We start from the raw sequence: 17,829 nt of genomic DNA on the forward strand, positions 1-17,829 counted from the left end.
TGCTTTTATGATGAGTGAGGGTGATATCCACATTGAAGCTTTGACTGCTTTACAACGGACTAGTCACCTAGTACTACGTACTGGTTACCCACCAGAATCGCTCTCGGGCTTTCCCAACGTGTTCGCTGAGCTTACAACAGTAATCATGAGAGCCCAAGCCCTGTGGATATCTACGGACGCCCCTGAGCGGAGAACATTTAGCTCCATGGCATAAACGTGCAAGCTACGCAGTGGAGATCCACCTGCCCAGTGCGTAGCGTTTGTCATTTACTTATTTAATTCTCTCTACCCTCCAAGTTCTCTCTTTCTGGGGATTTCAACATCTGCTTTTTCAAGCGTTCATGACCCAAAGCTTCAATCATGTCGAGTGACTACAAGCTCTATGACTATGAGCCCTCTGTCGGCGCTGCTATTATCTCTGCCGGGCTGTTCGCTGCAACCTCCATAATGCATCTTTACCAGCTGATCCGCAGGCGGACATGGTGTTTTGTACCATTCGTTATTGGTGGCTTCTGTGGGTTCCCTCATCCCTCTATTGTGTCATCCTTCTAATACGTTGGGCCTTTTTAGTCGAGACATTCGGATACATTGCACGATACTTCAGCGCCAGAGAGACCCCAGATTGGACCGTGAAGCCCTACGTCGGACAAGAACTGCTTCTCCTTCTAGCCCCCGCCCTATTCTCCGCCTCCATCTACATGATCCTGGGCCGAATCATCCGCCTCCTCGACGGCGGTTCACACTCTTTGATCCGGCCATCATGGCTGACCAAGATATTCGTAACCGGCGACGTACTCTCATTCTTCATCCAAAGTGGCGGAGGCGGAATGATGGCCTCTGCCAAAACCCCCAGCAAGATCTCCTTGGGTAATAACATCATTGTGGTCGGCCTTATTATTCAACTGGTCTTTTTCAGCTTCTTCATCATCGTCACTGTGGTCTTCCATCGCCGTATGGCTGCTTCACCGACTGAAGTATCCTTGACTTTCACACCGCTATGGCACACCTATATGCGCATTTTGTACACGGCTAGTGTTCTGATCATGGTACGGTCCGTCTACCGTGTGGTGGAGTATGTGCAGGGCTCGGAGGGCGTTCTGAAACAGAGTGAGATGTTTCTGTATATTTTTGATGCCCTGTTTTTGTTCTTGTGTTGTGTTCTGTTCAATGTCATGCATCCGAGTCGCATTCTCTCGGCTCGTCCAAAGTCTTATGGCAAGATGATGGACATGGAGGAGGATCAGGTGGAGATGCTGCGCCCGGAGGCGATGAAAAATTTTTGACTGCTTTTCTGCTTTATCGATTTACGATTTTCTTCTCGTTCTTCTCCCTTGTGTTTCAATATAACCATTAGTTGTCATGCATACTGTACCATTGATTCCCACACCTATGATTCCTCTTCTCTCTAAGTAGCACCCGGATCTCAACTCTCGTATTTCACCGCTCTATCCCAATTCTCTCTCTAGAACGGGAAACTATACGAACAGACGACCACAATACCAACTCAAGCAAAATCTTTATCATCTATTGTAGATGCCTCTTTGTACTCGTACTCATTACCGCTTATGGTTAGGAGGTACTTGAAAGTGGAACCAGCAAAGTGATAAGGAGACTCAACTATTAAAATCTAATATACTTACTTTGTCATCAATCAAATATGATGGAGATTAGAAAAAGAGACATTTCGAAATGAACATTACGCTAGATTATAAAAATCAGCAATATACAGTAGTATATCTATACCCCCATCAAACAACCACCTCCCCCTTCACTTCCTCACTCCCATAACCATCAAGTTTCCCATAAGCCTTGAAATACCGATAATCCAAGATACAAAGATACGACAACAAACCCACAACACCACTGTATAACTCATTAGCTCCAAACACACCATCACAATCGGTCTTGGTCTTGGTCTAATGAAACTCACCACAACACCAACGCCAAAATAGCCACGACAGCACCCAACGCCTTACTGGCGACACTACGTCCGCCGCTCGCGCCCATAATACTGATAATAAACAAAGCGAACCAAAATACCGTGTCGATGATATCTAGTACCATGTTGGCTTTGAGACTGGCCCATCGCTTGAAGCGGGCTTTGTAGGTTGTTAGGATTTGGTAGGTGAGGAAGAGGGCGGCTTTAAGGCACTATCCATTCAGTTCAATTGTTAATTCTAATTAGTGTAATTGAAATGAGAGAATGCTTATGAGGGGGAAGAGGATTGTACCACTGCTATACCCCAGATATTGGTGCGAGTTGCTGGTGTGCCTGGGGTTGCTAGACGGGCGATGATGAGGATGAAGGTCAGGACGATGAGAGATGCGATGAGGATGTGGAGGCGACGTTTGAGGGGGGGGCGGGCAGATGAATTGATGAGGTTGGTCAAGCTGGTCATGTTGTTATTATTTAATGCTTGTTTTGTGTTAATGTTGGGGAGTAGTGCTGGGATGTAGTATGGTATGAGTAGTATGTTGAATTGTGTTGTAGATATAACTTCCAAACCAGGATCATTGGACTTTATAATTTATCTTCGTATATAGATTTACCATTCGTTCTAGTCTATACTAGCACTATGGAAAATTCGGGCATTCGGATTAGAACAAAATAACCCTTCAAATTGAACCGTGCTTTGCATGAGGGTGGTTGGTCGGTTCTCGTATCGGTTACCTGTTGACGATATGGATACGACTGCTGTCTTCATGCCTTAGTGCCTTGATGCCTGTGGCTGACGGCAGGAGGAGTAAGGTCACCTGACCGGGACTCCCTTTCTTCGCATCCTTGAAGATAATATAATCCCTTATTTAAAGAGGAAGTGATGAGATAATTTTATAAGTAGGATAAATTGCTACCTGGCTTCACAGCAGTAGAGACTAGCGACTGCAATCCAGGGCCATGATCTGACTCTAGGTATTGGCGTTTACTTTGTCAACCCTTAGTATATCTAATTCAAGGCTATAGATTAGAGCAGGCACTAAGGATGGCAATTTACTACCAATCTCAACGTCAAATGTATATATTGTATTCTGGAAAGTATCTAATATAGCGATGTAGTGGTCCCTCTTAGAATCTTGCATGGATTAGTACCATCAGTGTCAAGGGCGTCTGATGCGCAGATATATATCCACACTGCCAAGCCCAATATTATCTACGACTACTACTACTACTAGTATTCCTTTATTCACACCAATTTAGAGCTACTTACTAACTACATAACGATAACCTTGTTGCAACGACCAAAAAGTACCCAATGTATTCAGTACATCATGCAGAACTGGCTATAGGTCATGCGCTGCCGCTCAATTGAAGATAAATATAGAAAGACAAGTCCTCTACCAGAACTCTCCCTATAATCCGATCAAACAGCGACATGTAGTTGAAGTGTGTCGAGCTATAAATAAAGAGGACGCGATAGACTTTCTGAAAAATCTTCTCCGCAAAGCCACAATCAGCTCAAGTCACAATGTCATCGAGATGCAGAACTCTCGAGCTTATCGCGCATCCTCTGCGTGGATGCTTACCTTCCGAGGTACAGTGCGGCGGATTGACTGTTACACATCACATTTTGATGCCACTCTGCAGTCTACGTCACCACATCATGAATACCCCTCCTTATTCCAGTCTATAAGCATTGCCATCATGCTGCAGCTACTCATGATCAATTACGCGGCTTCGTTGATGATCTTAAAGAGCTTATTGACTCATATTTTTGCCTAACCGACCGAGAAAGAGTGTAAATCAACCTGGTTATCCATTAAACCATCCATTAGCCATCCATGCTGCTGCATATCCACGATCATGATCCTGGGCAGTCGGCATATTATCTACTAGTCATTATGCTATGACCCATCCTATTAACATATACAAGCCGCAAACAAAGCGTAGAAGTCGTAAACCATAATAGTAAAACAATCCAAGTCAGGATTTCAGACCCGTCTTGGCGCCTGTAGTATCCAGGCCATCAAGCCATTTACCCAGTCACTTAGAGAAGGAACATGGCAGCGAGACCAAGAGCACCAGCAATTCCACTGCCGGCAACGTTAAGCTTGGGAGCAGCACCAGTGGTCTCGGAGGAAGAGGGAGCAGTTCCGGTAGCAGAGGAAGAGCCGCCAGAGCCGTTGGAGCTAGATCCAGAGCCAGAGCCAGAGGTAGAGCTGCCAGAAGAGCCGGAGGTGGCACCAGAGACAGTACCGGTGCTGGTGCTGGTGCCAGTGATAGTGCTGAGAGTGGTCTGACCAGAGACAGTGCCGGTGCTAGTGCTCGTGCTGGTGATGGTGCTCAGGGTGGTCGCACCAGAGGTGGCACCAGAAGTCTGCAAGAGATTAGCTTCAAGACGTTGGTATCACGAGTATACTAAGCTTACCGCTCCACTGGTGGTAGCGCCAGTCGTGGCACCGCTGGTGTTACCACTGTTGGTTCCAGAGGCAGACGAGGCACCACTGCCGGTAGCCGAAGAGGCAGAGGTGGTAGATCCAGCACCGCCAGCGCCGGAGCCAGTGCTAGAAGCACCAGTAGCAGAAGCGGAGTCGGAGCTGCCAGAGGAAGTGGGGCAAGAAGCAAGAGCCGACGAGACAACGGCGTTGGCGTCATCATTGGGGCAAGCCTGAGCGGTGCAGTCGCGGATACCGTAGCTGTAGTCGGGCTTGCTGCACAGACAGGACATGTCGCCGCTGGAGCAGCCAAGCTCAGAAGCCTTGTTGTTCATGTTGCTAAGGCACATTTGCTAAAGACGCGCGCTGGTCAGTGATGTGTGTCAATAAGAGTCACATCCGGGTACACATACAGCGCAGTCGCTGACGGAGACATCAGCGCTGACCATGCTGGCAGCGGCCAGAAGAGCGAGGGAGAGCGAGAAGGTCTTCATTGTGATAAGAAGATGGAAACGTGCAAGAGCAGAAATCGAAGAGCGACGGCGCGAAGAATGGGGTATCAACCGAAGAAGATGAACGCGAAAGACAGATGATGGGATTGGATGGATTGCTTGGAGAGATAGAAAGAGAAGAAAGAGAAGAGGGAGAGGGGACAAGAGCCGATTAAATATGGAGGCAGGAAAGAGTCAACAAGTGCAAATCCAAATTCAGGGCCCGCAGCTTCCCTTGTTTGCCGCACCGACAACTCGATTCGTTCACTTCGGCGTTTGCCGTCAATCTACTAGTTTGGAGTAGTTGCGTTGCTTGTTTTTACTTTACTGCTTTTTGCTTTTCACAATTTTGATTTCATTTCGAATTTCATTTTTTAATTTTTTTTTCTGCGTGTCTCTGGTTGCTTCTGGAGTCGATCAGCAAAGGCATCAGAACCCCATCTACCAGGCTACCAGCGCGCCAACGTGGCTCAGGACACCGTCACGGGCCAGTCCATGCAGTCATGGCTGCTCCACCCTGGCCTTAATCTTGGACTAAAGGGAAGGGGCATCGTCTATCATGATCAGACCCAAACACCGTGGCTCAACTCGAATCCACTGTATCCCCTGCGTGCCTCTCATAGGCTGAAGGGAAAAACCCTCGCTTGCGCCGAGTGGCTGAGGATCTAGGGATTTGGAGATACCCCCGGTTGTTGATCCCACTTTCCCTCAACAATCCCAAGCTCCAGTCGATTAAGTTTTTCTTTTGCTAACCGAACTAGGGAGAAGGGCCTTTTCTCACTTTGTTAGTGCATCTAGTTTACTAAATTCCCCCAATTTACGAACCAGGTTGCCGACTGACACTAGGGAAGTCTAGATCCGACGACAGAGAGATGCTAAGGCCAAGTTTCGTCACACCACCTACGTCAGTGAGGAGGGGGATGCTGGATGCCCAAGATGTGAATGCCGGCAGGCCAAGCAAGGCCAGGAAGTGGGCAGAGACTGGCATAGGGCCCTTGACCGACAGGATGCAGGGGATCGACGCGATGGGGCCGATCTTCGCCGGCTCAAATGGTGATTTGTGCTTCGCTCTGCCACTAAAATCAGCCCACCGCCGGTGTGGCTGACCCTCGCCCTCTTGAGCCACATTTGGCTGCCTCCGCGACAGGGCTGGGCCACTCACGACTCTGGCCGTCTCTCTAGCGTTGACGCTGGAGAAGAGTCCAAGATTGATTCGCCCATTGTCAATCAGACTGAGTACAGAGCTCTGTGTATCACGGCAACTTGGCTCGTGGTACCACAGCAACACGGTTGTCTGGTCCGATGTGGGGAAGCTGCTGAGTTTTCCGCCACCCACTAATTTCGATCTATTGATTGAGAAAGCTACCATTTCTCTCGTAACCGTGGGCGAGAGTCAGGACGGAAAAACAGTTCCAGGGCGCGGCCGAAAGGAAGGCTGGGTTATCCAGCCATTCCATTTCCCACGGGCTGCATTGTCTGTAAGGAGAAGGGGTATCTGCACCTTCCAATCGAACGCTCAGAGTTCTAGAAGAGCACGTCGAGTCGCCATGGACCGGTCGGTGCATTGGTGCATTTGCGTGGGATGAAGTGTGCGTTGTATCATCACTTCCAAGTCCAGGCAGAAGGGAAGGGTGCCCACCAGATTAACTTACTCCGCTCCGTGGAGGCGACGACCCTAGTCGGACTGGGTAATGTTTGAGTTGTGGCGGTGCTACAGCTCATCTTCTCTTTGTTGGTTCTAGTTTTGTTTTTTTCTTTTTCTCCGGAATTCGACCGAGAAGCCCGTCCCTTCGGCGTCCTACGTCATGGGTCCCTGTGCTCAGGGCCTGTTCCCCCCCGTCCAATCAATCAACGCATCCTCGCAAGGGCTGCGGTGGCCTGTCCCAACGTCACTTTTATTTCACCTGCTCGTTGATGTCAGGTATCTAACTATCTCCAGTTTTTATGCAGCGGCTCCATGATGCAATTCAGGGCGACAATGATCATCTTGACAGGGTTCATGGAATCTTGGCAGAATTTCCTTCGATTGGGATCACTCTGCGAAATGGGTGACTGCGAAGATATTACAGTGCGCTTGCATGCACTGTGCAGTGGTTCGACTCTTGAAACTGATCGGTTCCATTGGAATGCACTGGCCAGATGTGAGATGTAATGTCTCATGACTAGTGCCTTGATTTGTTACACTGCTTGATGATGATTATCACCATCATCACCAGGTAAGGCGTTGAATGCGAAACAAGGCCATCGTAAAGAGATGCAGTAGGTTGCATGAACCGCGCAGTTCCCCAGAACTTTATACACAGGATCAAACAAGCAGTAAATTTCGATCAGACAACTGCCGTAGTAGCTTATCGAACAATATCCACTGTAGCGTGCATAATACATAATATCACAATCAATCCGCAGATCATCACAACCACCAGTTCTCCCATCAAGCACATCCTCAGGAACATGTCTCCTTCAGTCCATGATAATAAGCAGCCGCTTCCTCTCCGGCAATGCGACCGAAGACTGCGCACTCCAACAGCGATGATCCCCCCAACCGATTCTGGCCATGGAGACCCCCGGTAATCTCGCCCGCCGCCCAGAGTCCGGGAATCGGCTGCCCCTGACCGTCCAACACCTGGCTGCGCTCGTTGATCACCACGCCTCCCATGGTAAAGTGAACAACCGGGGTAACCTTTCCCACATACACCACCGACTCCGGCTTGACCTCCCTCGGCGTCCAGTTTCCAAACGACTGCCGCCCAAACTCATCCGGCTTCTTCCCAGCGACCACATCCGCATACTCCTTCAGCGTCCCCTCCAGCGCCGACATCTCCCCCAACTCCCCAACTGTCGTCTTCTTAACCAGTCCCTTCCACATATAAAATCCCAAATGCGACTGCAACGCCGCAGCAGCCCCCTCATCCAACACCAGCTTCACATCCCACTGCCTCGCTTTGGTCGGCAACCTCTCCGCCCTCGCCATCACTTCCCCCGTCACCTTCTCCCTCGTCTCCAACTCATTCACAAACCTCCTCCCATCCCCAAGCACAAGTATACCCCCCTCCCCCCTCAACGCCTCCGCCGCCAATATCTTCACCATCGCCTCCACTTCCTCCTCCTTCCCTCCCACAAACCCCGTCGGATGCACCTGCACCTGCTCCATATCCACCACCGCCGCTCCAACCTCCTGCAGCAAAGGCTGCGTTCCTTCACGCTGCTCATTCGTCGACGGTATGCCCTCCAGATCGGGCCGATACTGCGCTAACAGCCCTCTCGCATCGCCTGCAAACCCTCCACTCGCGACAACGACAGGTCCGTACGCCGTCTCTGTTTTTGTCCGATTGCCCTCTTCCCCTCCTCCCTCATTATCCTGGACAGTATACTCCACCCCAATCACCGGCCCTCCTGCCCCCTCTTCTCGTAATATCCTCGTAACCCGTCTCCCCACCTCCATCCGACAATTCTTATCCTCCGACACCCGTCCCAATAACCCTTTGATTATCTCATACCCCGGTGTCCCCTTCCCACTTCCTCGATGCGTCCGCGATACACTATGTCCCCCGAGTCGGGCAACTCGACTCAAGTCGACTCCGATGTCATCCGTAAGCCAGTATAGCGCGTCCGCGGATTTAGAAGTGAGTGTGTCGATGAGTTTCTCGCGTCGGGTGCGCTCTACCCCTCTAGCGGAGGTGTATGGCACTCCTGCGGAGAGGAGGGTATCGTGTTGGAATGTGGTGATGGAATCCGGTTCCAGTTGGTATCGCGTCGGAGCGGCGTTGATCCCTGAGGAGGCCTTGATGCTGTTGCCGCCGGGTTTGGGCGCCCGGTCGAGGAGGAGCACCGGGATGTGGTGCGTTAGGAGCGTGCTGGTCGTGGTTAGGCCCGCGAGGCCGGTGCCGATTATTATGGTTTGGGGGGTCATTTTCTGTCCTTTAGGTTGTCTTGATGATGGATGCTGATGGTGGTGGATGTTGTGTGTAGGTTGTAGGTGTGTGGTGAAGGTTTGGTTGGGGTCGTGAGGGGTTATAGTATTAGTGACGGGATCGTATGATCTGACAAGGTGGTGGTATGTTGCGATGGGTTGTACGATCGGATAGTTTGAGTCTGGATAAGTCAGGGTTCTTCTTGAAGGTACTGTGAGAAATAACGTGATTGGGAATTAAGGGATGCATGTAGGTGTTGTATGACTGCTATCGTGTTGGAATGTGGAAGTCTAGAACATCTCCGCACAGCAGCATTACAGTCGTCCTAATCTGGAATCTTATTGGATGGGTAAGTGAGTGTTGGTGACAACATCCGGGCACCAATTAGATCTGGTTTTCGTAGAGTAGTACTGATAAGTACTGAGTAAATAATTAGACACTATACCACAGGATTACAACCTTCGGTCCAACAAGAAGTACAAAGAAGTATAAGCATAACTAAGCTGCTGATCCCAACACAGGATCCACACCCCTGCCGCTGATGCCGGGATATGTACAGTATCACTATCAGCCTTCAATGAACAACAGTGATTCCTCGGATACGTTCTTTAACTGGTCCAATTTTAAACTATTCACAGCCCAATGGCTATATGAGAACGTTTGATGTACGTGTGACGAGTGAATGGCTGTTCAGCACGTGATCGATGGCTTTTATAAATAGTCCTGTAACTCTTGTTCTTCCTCAAGTTCGCAATCAATCGCAAGAGATTAAGGAGGAAGACCGAAGAAGGCACTACTATAGGTGCTCGCATTTCAACTTTGTCCCTTCGCTGCTATCTTTTCGCACCTACCAATTGCCTAGGCAGAGCTGTTTGTCGTACACTTTGCTTGAGGGTTCATCCGGGACAGAACTTCTTGTTAGGCAATTTGGCAACATGCCACCTCAAGAATATTTCGATCGGATTCCTCCGTTCCCTTCAGATCTTCCCGTGGCGTCACTGTCAAAGATCTCACTCGAAGGGTTGAAGAACAACACGGCAGGAGAAGTAGAGAAATTGTTCGAAGCGTGCCAGAAATGGGGATTCTTTCTGTTGGACTTGAGGGAATCAGATCAGGGGGCTACTCTGCTGCAGGATGCGGAAGCAATGTTTGACTTGACATGATAGCTCTCTGCGTTGGACCATGAGACTTTGAAATCCTATACCTACAAACCTCCGGACTTTATGAGATACATACTTCCCCAGTATCCATCCCTTTCATGTCATTGCATCTTTAACATTGGTCCAGGTATAAAGGCATAGGAAGTATAAAGACGGACAATGGCGACGCCGACCATATCCACGCCTACTCGCTAAGTCAAGACGAAGTGTTAGGAAACCCCAGTCACTCACGCCTCCACCCTGATGTGATCAACACCACCAAAGAGCAGCTCCGACGCTTTATCGAACACGCTCATTCAGTGCTAGATGCAAGCTGGACAGTTGTTTGGAAATAGAGCCCCAGACACTCGAAGCATTGGGTCCATTGAACCAAGAATCCGACAGTGTTGTCTGCCTGCTCTGGAGCCCAGCTCAAACTGATCCCAACTACGATCGCATATCGTTCGGCGGCCATACTGATTTGGGAACCATGACGCTTTTGTTCAACATCGCAGGCGGACTCCAGATTCTACCTGCTGGATGTGAAAATATCAAAGAAAATTGGCGCTACATTAAGCCTGAACCCGGGTGTGCTGTGGTGAATGTTGGCGACACGTTGGTGGAATGGACGGGAGGTGTCCTGCGCAGTTCCTTACACCGTGTGGTGACAGCTCCAGGGGACCAGGCAAAGGTGCAGCGAGAAAGTGTGGCCTATTTGGTACGTGCTAAGCGAACCGCGTCTCTTCAGCGCCTGAAGGAGGGCGTTATCCCGCCTTTACTACCCGGGGAAGAGGAAGAAACCCGCACGGTGGATGAGTGGAGCGAATGGAGGTCTCGGCAAATCGCCTTGGGACAGTTGAAGCCTGAGTCGAGAGGCGGATGCAACGCGTAATGTATATAGTATCCATTTCTGACCTTGCATGAGCTTAGCTGACGGTACGGAATGCTCAGCGTTAGGGCTATGGTGTTATACCCTGTAGGCTACGACGCACCACAGAAATTGAAATCAGAAGGGGATCTAGCAGGAAGTGTAGGGGCATCAATTACCTTTCGGCAAATATAGATTGTCAATCTTACCAAAATTAAATAAAATGTCTATAGTATTATCATCGGTAAAGTATCAATTCTAATATGTCGGTCAAACACAGCCTTGTAAATACGCTGTTGTCTTGTCATCTTTGCCTTACAAACGATATGACGAAGTATAGACACCAGAGGAAAGAACCCGTGCAGATCCCAGGAGGAGGATATAAGATGACTCTTAGACGAAGGATGACTTAAAATGCAGAACAATCGGGGAGGTACTGATCTACAGTGGATGTCCTGAGATGGAATAAAAGTAACGAGACATCTGCCTCCTAGCAGGTGGATAATACATGCAAGCACCCGAAGTCCAAAGTATCTTATTGAATAGATTTGGTTTGGAAGAAGCAAGGATTCTTGAAAGCATCGGCTACACTTGTCCAGCCAGGAAGCAGACACTTGTCCAACACCAAGACGAAAGTGAAAGGAGATATAGTAAGCATTAGTATGACCTGGAGAAGGTGACACAGAAGGAAGATAAGCATACACGGGTATTATCACAGCTAGGCTAGAAGAGCAATTGAATTCGAACTGGGATTGTTGGTCCTACAGATGGAAACAAAGAAAGAAGGGGCACAGCCCCTTTTCCAGCAATGTTGGGCTGTTAAACCAGGCAGTTCCTGAACTACTAGTGGCCGCGACTGGAATTAGTTGGGTAACAGATTGTCAGATGAATACCCAAAACCATACTGGGACTGATTACCTGTCACAGCTATAAAGTTGAGCCTCAATGGATGTTGGTGTGCTGACCATAGACAATTGCTTCCGAAATGTCAGCTTACTGCGTGGCTTGTCGTCGCTTCATTGGATCATTATCCCGATCTTCCTCACCTCGAGTATTTATGGACAAGCAGGCTCCCACACAACTTTTTCGGACATTTTACAACCATCTAAAACCCTCTATAGAACCAAAGCAGTTTAGAAGATAGGAAGGCCAATGGAGTCACTCCCCACAAGCCTGTCCCAAGCGTTGGACCTTCCGTTCTCATCTACGCGTCAATGCTCTGTGCAGCTGCCCTCGGATATTGCGGTCGGCTCTGGTACGTACCAGAATGCATGGATTCTACTTGTGAAGAGACACTGACCACGTCGTAGTCATTTATGGTGGCTATGTAGCCAGCGTAATGACCAAATACGCACTCTATCACGCCTCCCAACACCCCAAACTGCAAACTCAGATTGGCCTTCGAAATTCTTATGTTCAATTCTACCGTCCGACATTTGACTCGGCACCATTGTTTATGACTTTGCGAGAAGTGAACATCGGCAAAGGACAGTCTACCCTCCGTGTCGAATCATTCCAGAATGAGAAGATCACTGCGTCTGCGGATATAGGGTATGTAGGAAACAACCATACCGGAATAACAGATGCTTACATACTTGACAGCATCACCAACTTGTCCATCACGGGCATAACACTTCAAACAGACTGGCGTCTCTCCACTCCCCCCTCACCCGTGGACCTCACGAAACTCGAGACTGACAGTGACCCTAACTGGATCTCTTACCACTGCGCCTTCTATCACGAAGGATTCCGAAGGGGCCAGTCCTACGTCAAGAACTTCATCCCGAGAGCTCTGCCCACTGACTTCCCATTCATCGAGCAATGGGTTGAACCGGGTTGGGACTATCTCCCGCTCGGCTCTCGGCCATGGACAAGTGGGGGCAAGGCCCGATGGACTAATGACATGATACATTTTGTCGGAGACATGGCGTTTCCCATTCAAGATAACTATGTCCCTCACGGAGAGGGGAAGCCGATGCCGATGGGAAGTATAGCGGCACTGCTCGAGTTTGCGAAGCGCCAAGAAAAGGCCCGCAATGAAGGACGGAGCGATTGGAGAGTTCTCAATGATGATGGCGCCAGAAACTTTTGGGGCAAAACGCTGAACGTCTCCTTGACTCTCTCCACAGAGATCAAGCAAAGGCTTCCCGCGGAGGGCGTCCGATGGCTCTACTTGCGGACTGAGTGCAAGAGAATCTTGAACGGCCAAATGGACTTGGAGGTCCTTATTTTCGATGAAAGGATGGACCTGATCGCTATAAGTCAGCAGATAGCGGCTCTTGTACCTGCTAAGGCGAAGATCCAGAAACTGTGACTTTCTGGAGACAATTGATATTCCGATAGATTCATAAGCGCCCGTTTAGATAACATGTCTCTTTGTTCATGCCGATAGTCAGAGGAGAATTGAGTAGATAATAAACCTGGCTATATCAATGATGGTGGTGGAAGCTTATACTTAATTAGGAAGATCAGATTTCTGAGCGATGTCTCGGTTTAGATAGCCTTTTCTCGCCAATGCTTGAAGAATGAGAAGGAAAGCATGAATCACCCAACCATTCACCTGGATAGGCCATGAATAACTAAGGGCATTGGGAGGATTGGTGAAGTAATCTACTGCCCTTCTTGACTTCTAAGCTTCCTACATTGGCTTTCACTGTGAGATCGGCTGTGTATTGGTCTCTAAATATATAAGGCATGCTCTAGCATTTCACTCGGTATGTGATTGAATTTCCCAATTGAATCCAGCCTCGGCTGCAATCATGCTATATAAGGAGGGTTGGGGCCCCTTCTAATCATCTTCTGCTCTTATGTTTATAGCTACAATTCTCTACTACATGGTATCTTCTTCCTGTATATCCTTGACATTCTATATGCATACGGTAGAGCATAACTACCTCTAGCATGATAGAATATATTATATTTCTCAGTACATGGTTCCCATAGGCCGCAGAAGTCGATAGCACTTGAAGACATGGTACTCATGACTGATACGAAGAGTACCCCAACTACCGGGACAGTTGACGGATCGCCACGAACCCTAACCCCACTGAGTTAAGAACGCAGTCCAAGATTCCGGAGGTGAAAAGAGGACTCTTTCGAGGATGACTTGAGAAAAGGCCTTTCACATTGTGGACATCAAGAATGTACATGAGATTTATGGAACCTGAAATGAAGGCCACTGTGCATTCAACTTGTGGCAGCTGGTTGCGATACATACACCGAGAGACCAGAATAAAAGCGACTGTGCCGCGGGTGGCTTTTGGATGACCGAGTTGGTGCTGGGAAGACATGGATGTCTACAAGTCAGCTGCCCTCGGTCAACCACTAGGTCGCCATTACTGTTTCTAAGCGACTATCCGAGAATTGAACCCAATAACTGGTTTTTTTTTTGCATGTCGCGCAGGATTATGCAGAATTTTTGGATGGGTATATATGGCAGTGACAATGTAAACGTCAATTCTTGCAGAGCTAGAACCAGATGATTTATAAGACATTCTGGATGCGATTGAGCTCTAGTCAATGCCTCAGTGTGCTCAGCAATTTTGCTTTCTGAACCGTTTGATGAACTGAAACTTCAATCATGTTAACTAACTACATTGAATGATTAGGAATTCTCCGTCGGCGTTGCTACTATCTCGATTTCACTGCTTACCGAATTCTCCAAGAGGAGTTCCTTCATGGCCGGATTCAAGCTTATCAGACGTTATGCACCGTTCCAGTTACATCAATGTCCTGCTGATCCGGTCTCAGGGACAACCTCCGCCAGAAGCATGCACCAACTGTCATGATCATAAAAATGGCGAGTTCCTCAAAAGTCTAAGACTGTGCAGAGCTATCCAATCAAAACCGGGATTTTACTATGAGTGTTGCCCAGCTCCAGCAAAGCGCGAATTGATCAACCCCAAGACCAGCAAGAACAGGCAGACCTCGCTGGTTTTGATATTACTAGCGTCAATAACTAGACCGTCATATGCATTCGAATGGCTGGCCGAATTCTGTGGTTGTTTGAACATCGAAAGGGGAAGACGAGGATGTTCGCCAACCTGGTGAGTGACCTGCAGATGCGCACTATGCTCATTCGATCCACGCTCCAACGTCCCTTGATACCCCTCAGATGACCAGTGACCTTCTGAGTGCCGGGTGCACGCTATGGTATGCCTTCTGTTTGATGCGGGACTGTCCGGCTATGTTCCAAAGCTCGAACCTGACATAGAACCCCGAGGTGGTCAATTGTATATCGTTACTCTGGGGGGGGGGAATGGGAGTTTAGCATCATTAAAGGCAAGAGACTCGAGAATATACAAGTGAAGTTCCATTATATGTACACTTCGTTAACCACACTATCCGCACGAGCATAAGGCGAGGGGTCGCTATGTGCCACTCGTGCCGGGTAAAAACATCGAGGAGATAGTCCGCTGGGTGGACGAGATCCTAACAGAGAAATATGGCCCTGAACAGTAGGTCGTTAATTTCTCTCCTTCGGCTTCCGGTCTGACTCAATGGTTGCTTTGACATGGTCCTTACTCAATCTAGTGCAGTTGCTACTGGAGTCGCTGCATCCGTGCCCGGTAAACTTCTTGAAATTACTGAGAAAGATATATCGATGTTTCTGGCAAGTGCACTATTGAAATGTTTCAGTCCTGTGTGCCATATCAACAGAGCCGAAAAGTCGTTATCTTAGTTGATTGCCAACCCTAGCCAGTCCGAAGGCCTCACCGAGCCATTCAATCGGTAGTAGCGACGGGCGGTGTGTACAAAGGGCAGAGAAGAGATAGTAGATAATATCAAAGAGAGTATGATGCGGCGCCATCACTTGCTCCTAGGGGGGAGGGGAGAGTAACATCCAAGCACTTCTATTCATATCGAATCTAGCGCTGAGAGGAGAACCAGGAACTGGAACAACGAGAAAACCATCAGTGCGGTCCAGAGGGTGAATTGATAAAATTAAGTGTTCATTCATTGAATGCATGGTTACTCAATCAGCCTCATACAACTACATATATCTGACGCGCACGCGGGCCGGGATGGCATACTGCTTGGGTCTGCTCCGCAAGAAGTTGAAATGTCTGGCACGCGGTTTCAGCAACGAGCAAGAGCTGGCCCTGTCTCATAAAGAAAGAATACAAATTTTCCAATGAGGGAATGGTTGGTCCATATGTTAGTCCGTGCCCTAGGAATGAAATTCGTGACCATGGCAGCAAGGATGGCCGATGATGAGAGGTCTCAAGCAGCCAGCGCCTGCAACACAAACAGTATTACCGTTGGAATTCAGAGGTTAGCAGAAATTGTACTATGAAAGGATGGCTACAATAAGTTAACAGCCCATTATTGCAAAGGACGAAAGTCAAAATATTGTTACATATCGAAACCCATATCTCCATATGCTGCCCGGGGAGACGCGGTATATCGGCTTTGATTCCCTAGTAGTTAGTATTCTATGTTGTATACTAAAATCATGCCAAGAACATCACTTCCACCCCGGTATAGAATCATATCCACCAGAAGAGCCGTAGATAACTGCCACGCGCAAAACACGAAATCAAGGACCACCAGTAATCGATCTAAACCAACCCCGGCACATCTCCGGAGCCATTAACCCGATAAACACGCATAAATCCACTCTCATTCGCTATATCGCTAGTTTCGCTGCAACCCGACCGTTAAAAGTGGACCACCATAAGCGCTAAAGGCATGGCATTTCGTTAGCGAGAAACAACCGGCCTCGGCTTCCGCCGAACATGCGAATCAAAACTACTGTACTCCGTAGTTACCATTTTTCAACTAGTCCAATCGTAGCTCCGTCATATCCACCATGTGAAGGATATAAAACTCCGGATTATAGTGGCGTGACCCTCTCGGTTTCTCCTTTTCTTTTTGACATTACTCTCTGGACGTTCGGGAACACGCACCGCATTGCTTATCCCTTGCAGCACACCACAGCACACCACAACACATATCTACACAGTAGTAACAATGGGCTCCATGGCCCCCGACCTCCCCATCGAAGTGGACCACGACGACGACGACGAAATCAGCCTAGGCACCGAATCATCCACAACATCCCTCAGCTCGAGCGTACTCAAATACGAATACAAGCATGGTCGACGCTACCACGCACACCATCTGGGAAACTACCCGTTTCCTAACGACCAGCCCGAACAAGACCGACTAGACATGGTGCACCACATCTTCTACCGACTTATCAACAACCGACTCTTCCTCGCGCCGATAAACCCAGACGGGAAACGCATTCTAGATATCGGCACCGGCACCGGCATCTGGGCCATTCAAATGGGCGACGAGTACTCGAATGTGGAGCAGATCGTAGGCAATGATCTCAGTCCGATCCAGCCGTCGTGGGTACCGCCGAATGTGAAGTTCATTGTGGATGATGTGGAGAAGGATTGGATGGAGAGCGAACCGTATGATTATATTCATTGTCGGTATATGGCGGGGTCGATTCGCGATTGGCCGAGGTTGATTCGGCAGTGTTTTGAGAATTTGAAGCCGGGGGGTTGGTTGGAGTTGCAGGAGAGTGTGAATACGTTGTATTCGGAGGATGAGAGTCTGAAGGAGGATAGTTATATGGTGAAGATGATGGATGGGTTGAAGGAGGCGTGTTTGAGGATTGGGCAGACGATGGATCCCGCGCCGGACTTTGAGAAGTGGGTTGGTGAGGTTGGGTTTAAGGCCGTGCATACGATGAAGTTTAAGTTGCCGATTGGGAGTTGGCCTAAGGATGCGAGGTTGAAGGAGTGTGGGAGTTTCATGAGGGTGAATTTTGTGGAGGGCGTGGAGGGCTTTACGGCTGCGTTGTTTGGGGATGTGTTGGGTTGGGAGCAAAGTGATATTGAGGACTTGAATGCCGGGGTAAAGAGGGAGTCATTGAGAAAGGATATTCATCCGATTTTTGATGTTTTGGTTGTTATGGCGCAGAAGCCGATGTAGTTGGCATGGTTAGATAGATGTTTTGCTCGTTCAATTTGCTCTACCTAGAAAGAGGAATTAATATGTGGTTAATGTTTCCTTTGATAGGGCACAAGTTGGCG

General features: G+C 48.7%; 8 protein-coding genes across 8 annotated transcripts; 4 read left to right on the forward strand and 4 right to left on the reverse strand.

Moving 5' to 3' along the window:
- Positions 1–326: 326 nt before the first annotated feature.
- Positions 327–1,359, forward strand: BO88DRAFT_434323 (RTA1 domain-containing protein). The gene is made up of 2 exons (XM_025709472.1): positions 327–514; positions 571–1,359. Exons 1-2 carry the CDS (start codon positions 361–363, stop codon positions 1,281–1,283), a joined length of 867 nt encoding a protein of 288 aa, XP_025564588.1. The 5' UTR covers positions 327–360; the 3' UTR covers positions 1,284–1,359.
- A 567-nt stretch (positions 1,360–1,926) lies between these two features.
- BO88DRAFT_336957 (uncharacterized protein) lies at positions 1,927–2,399 on the reverse strand (the record flags this gene model as incomplete). The annotated part of the gene is made up of 2 exons (XM_025702919.1): positions 1,927–2,151; positions 2,232–2,399. 2 exons carry the CDS (start codon positions 2,397–2,399, stop codon positions 1,927–1,929), a joined length of 393 nt encoding a protein of 130 aa, XP_025564589.1.
- Positions 2,400–3,983: 1,584 nt separating this feature from the next.
- Positions 3,984–4,865, reverse strand: BO88DRAFT_424340 (CFEM domain-containing protein; the record flags this gene model as incomplete). The annotated part of the gene is made up of 3 exons (XM_025708729.1): positions 3,984–4,313; positions 4,356–4,724; positions 4,785–4,865. The coding sequence occupies 3 exons, from the start codon at positions 4,863–4,865 to the stop codon at positions 3,984–3,986; spliced, it is 780 nt and encodes a 259-aa protein (XP_025564590.1).
- Positions 4,866–5,444: 579 nt separating this feature from the next.
- On the reverse strand, positions 5,445–6,271 carry BO88DRAFT_403741 (uncharacterized protein). Its single transcript, XM_025706437.1, has 2 exons — positions 5,714–6,271; positions 5,445–5,646 (listed from the first exon to the last, which is right to left on the reverse strand). Exons 1-2 carry the CDS (start codon positions 6,229–6,231, stop codon positions 5,640–5,642), a joined length of 525 nt encoding a protein of 174 aa, XP_025564591.1. The 5' UTR covers positions 6,232–6,271; the 3' UTR covers positions 5,445–5,639.
- A 535-nt stretch (positions 6,272–6,806) lies between these two features.
- frdA (putative FAD dependent oxidoreductase) lies at positions 6,807–9,032 on the reverse strand. The gene has a single exon (XM_025703925.1). The coding sequence runs from the start codon at positions 8,770–8,772 to the stop codon at positions 7,306–7,308; it is 1,467 nt and encodes a 488-aa protein (XP_025564592.1). The 5' UTR covers positions 8,773–9,032; the 3' UTR covers positions 6,807–7,305.
- A 583-nt stretch (positions 9,033–9,615) lies between these two features.
- On the forward strand, positions 9,616–10,804 carry BO88DRAFT_442854 (oxidoreductase; the record flags this gene model as incomplete). The annotated part of the gene is made up of 3 exons (XM_025709981.1): positions 9,616–9,920; positions 10,061–10,232; positions 10,271–10,804. Exons 1-3 carry the CDS (start codon positions 9,709–9,711, stop codon positions 10,802–10,804), a joined length of 918 nt encoding a protein of 305 aa, XP_025564593.1. The 5' UTR covers positions 9,616–9,708.
- A 921-nt stretch (positions 10,805–11,725) lies between these two features.
- Positions 11,726–13,094, forward strand: BO88DRAFT_424343 (thioesterase family protein; the record flags this gene model as incomplete). The annotated part of the gene is made up of 4 exons (XM_025708730.1): positions 11,726–11,737; positions 11,939–12,035; positions 12,091–12,331; positions 12,383–13,094. The coding sequence occupies 4 exons, from the start codon at positions 11,726–11,728 to the stop codon at positions 13,092–13,094; spliced, it is 1,062 nt and encodes a 353-aa protein (XP_025564594.1).
- Positions 13,095–16,762: 3,668 nt separating this feature from the next.
- Positions 16,763–17,728, forward strand: BO88DRAFT_337137 (class I SAM-dependent methyltransferase; the record flags this gene model as incomplete). The annotated part of the gene is made up of 1 exon (XM_025702931.1): positions 16,763–17,728. One exon carries the CDS (start codon positions 16,763–16,765, stop codon positions 17,726–17,728), a length of 966 nt encoding a protein of 321 aa, XP_025564595.1.
- Positions 17,729–17,829: the final 101 nt, after the last annotated feature.

This window comes from Aspergillus vadensis (assembly GCF_003184925.1).
Source record: "Aspergillus vadensis CBS 113365 unplaced genomic scaffold BO88scaffold_7, whole genome shotgun sequence".
NCBI classification, from domain to species: Eukaryota; Fungi; Ascomycota; class Eurotiomycetes; order Eurotiales; family Aspergillaceae; genus Aspergillus; species Aspergillus vadensis.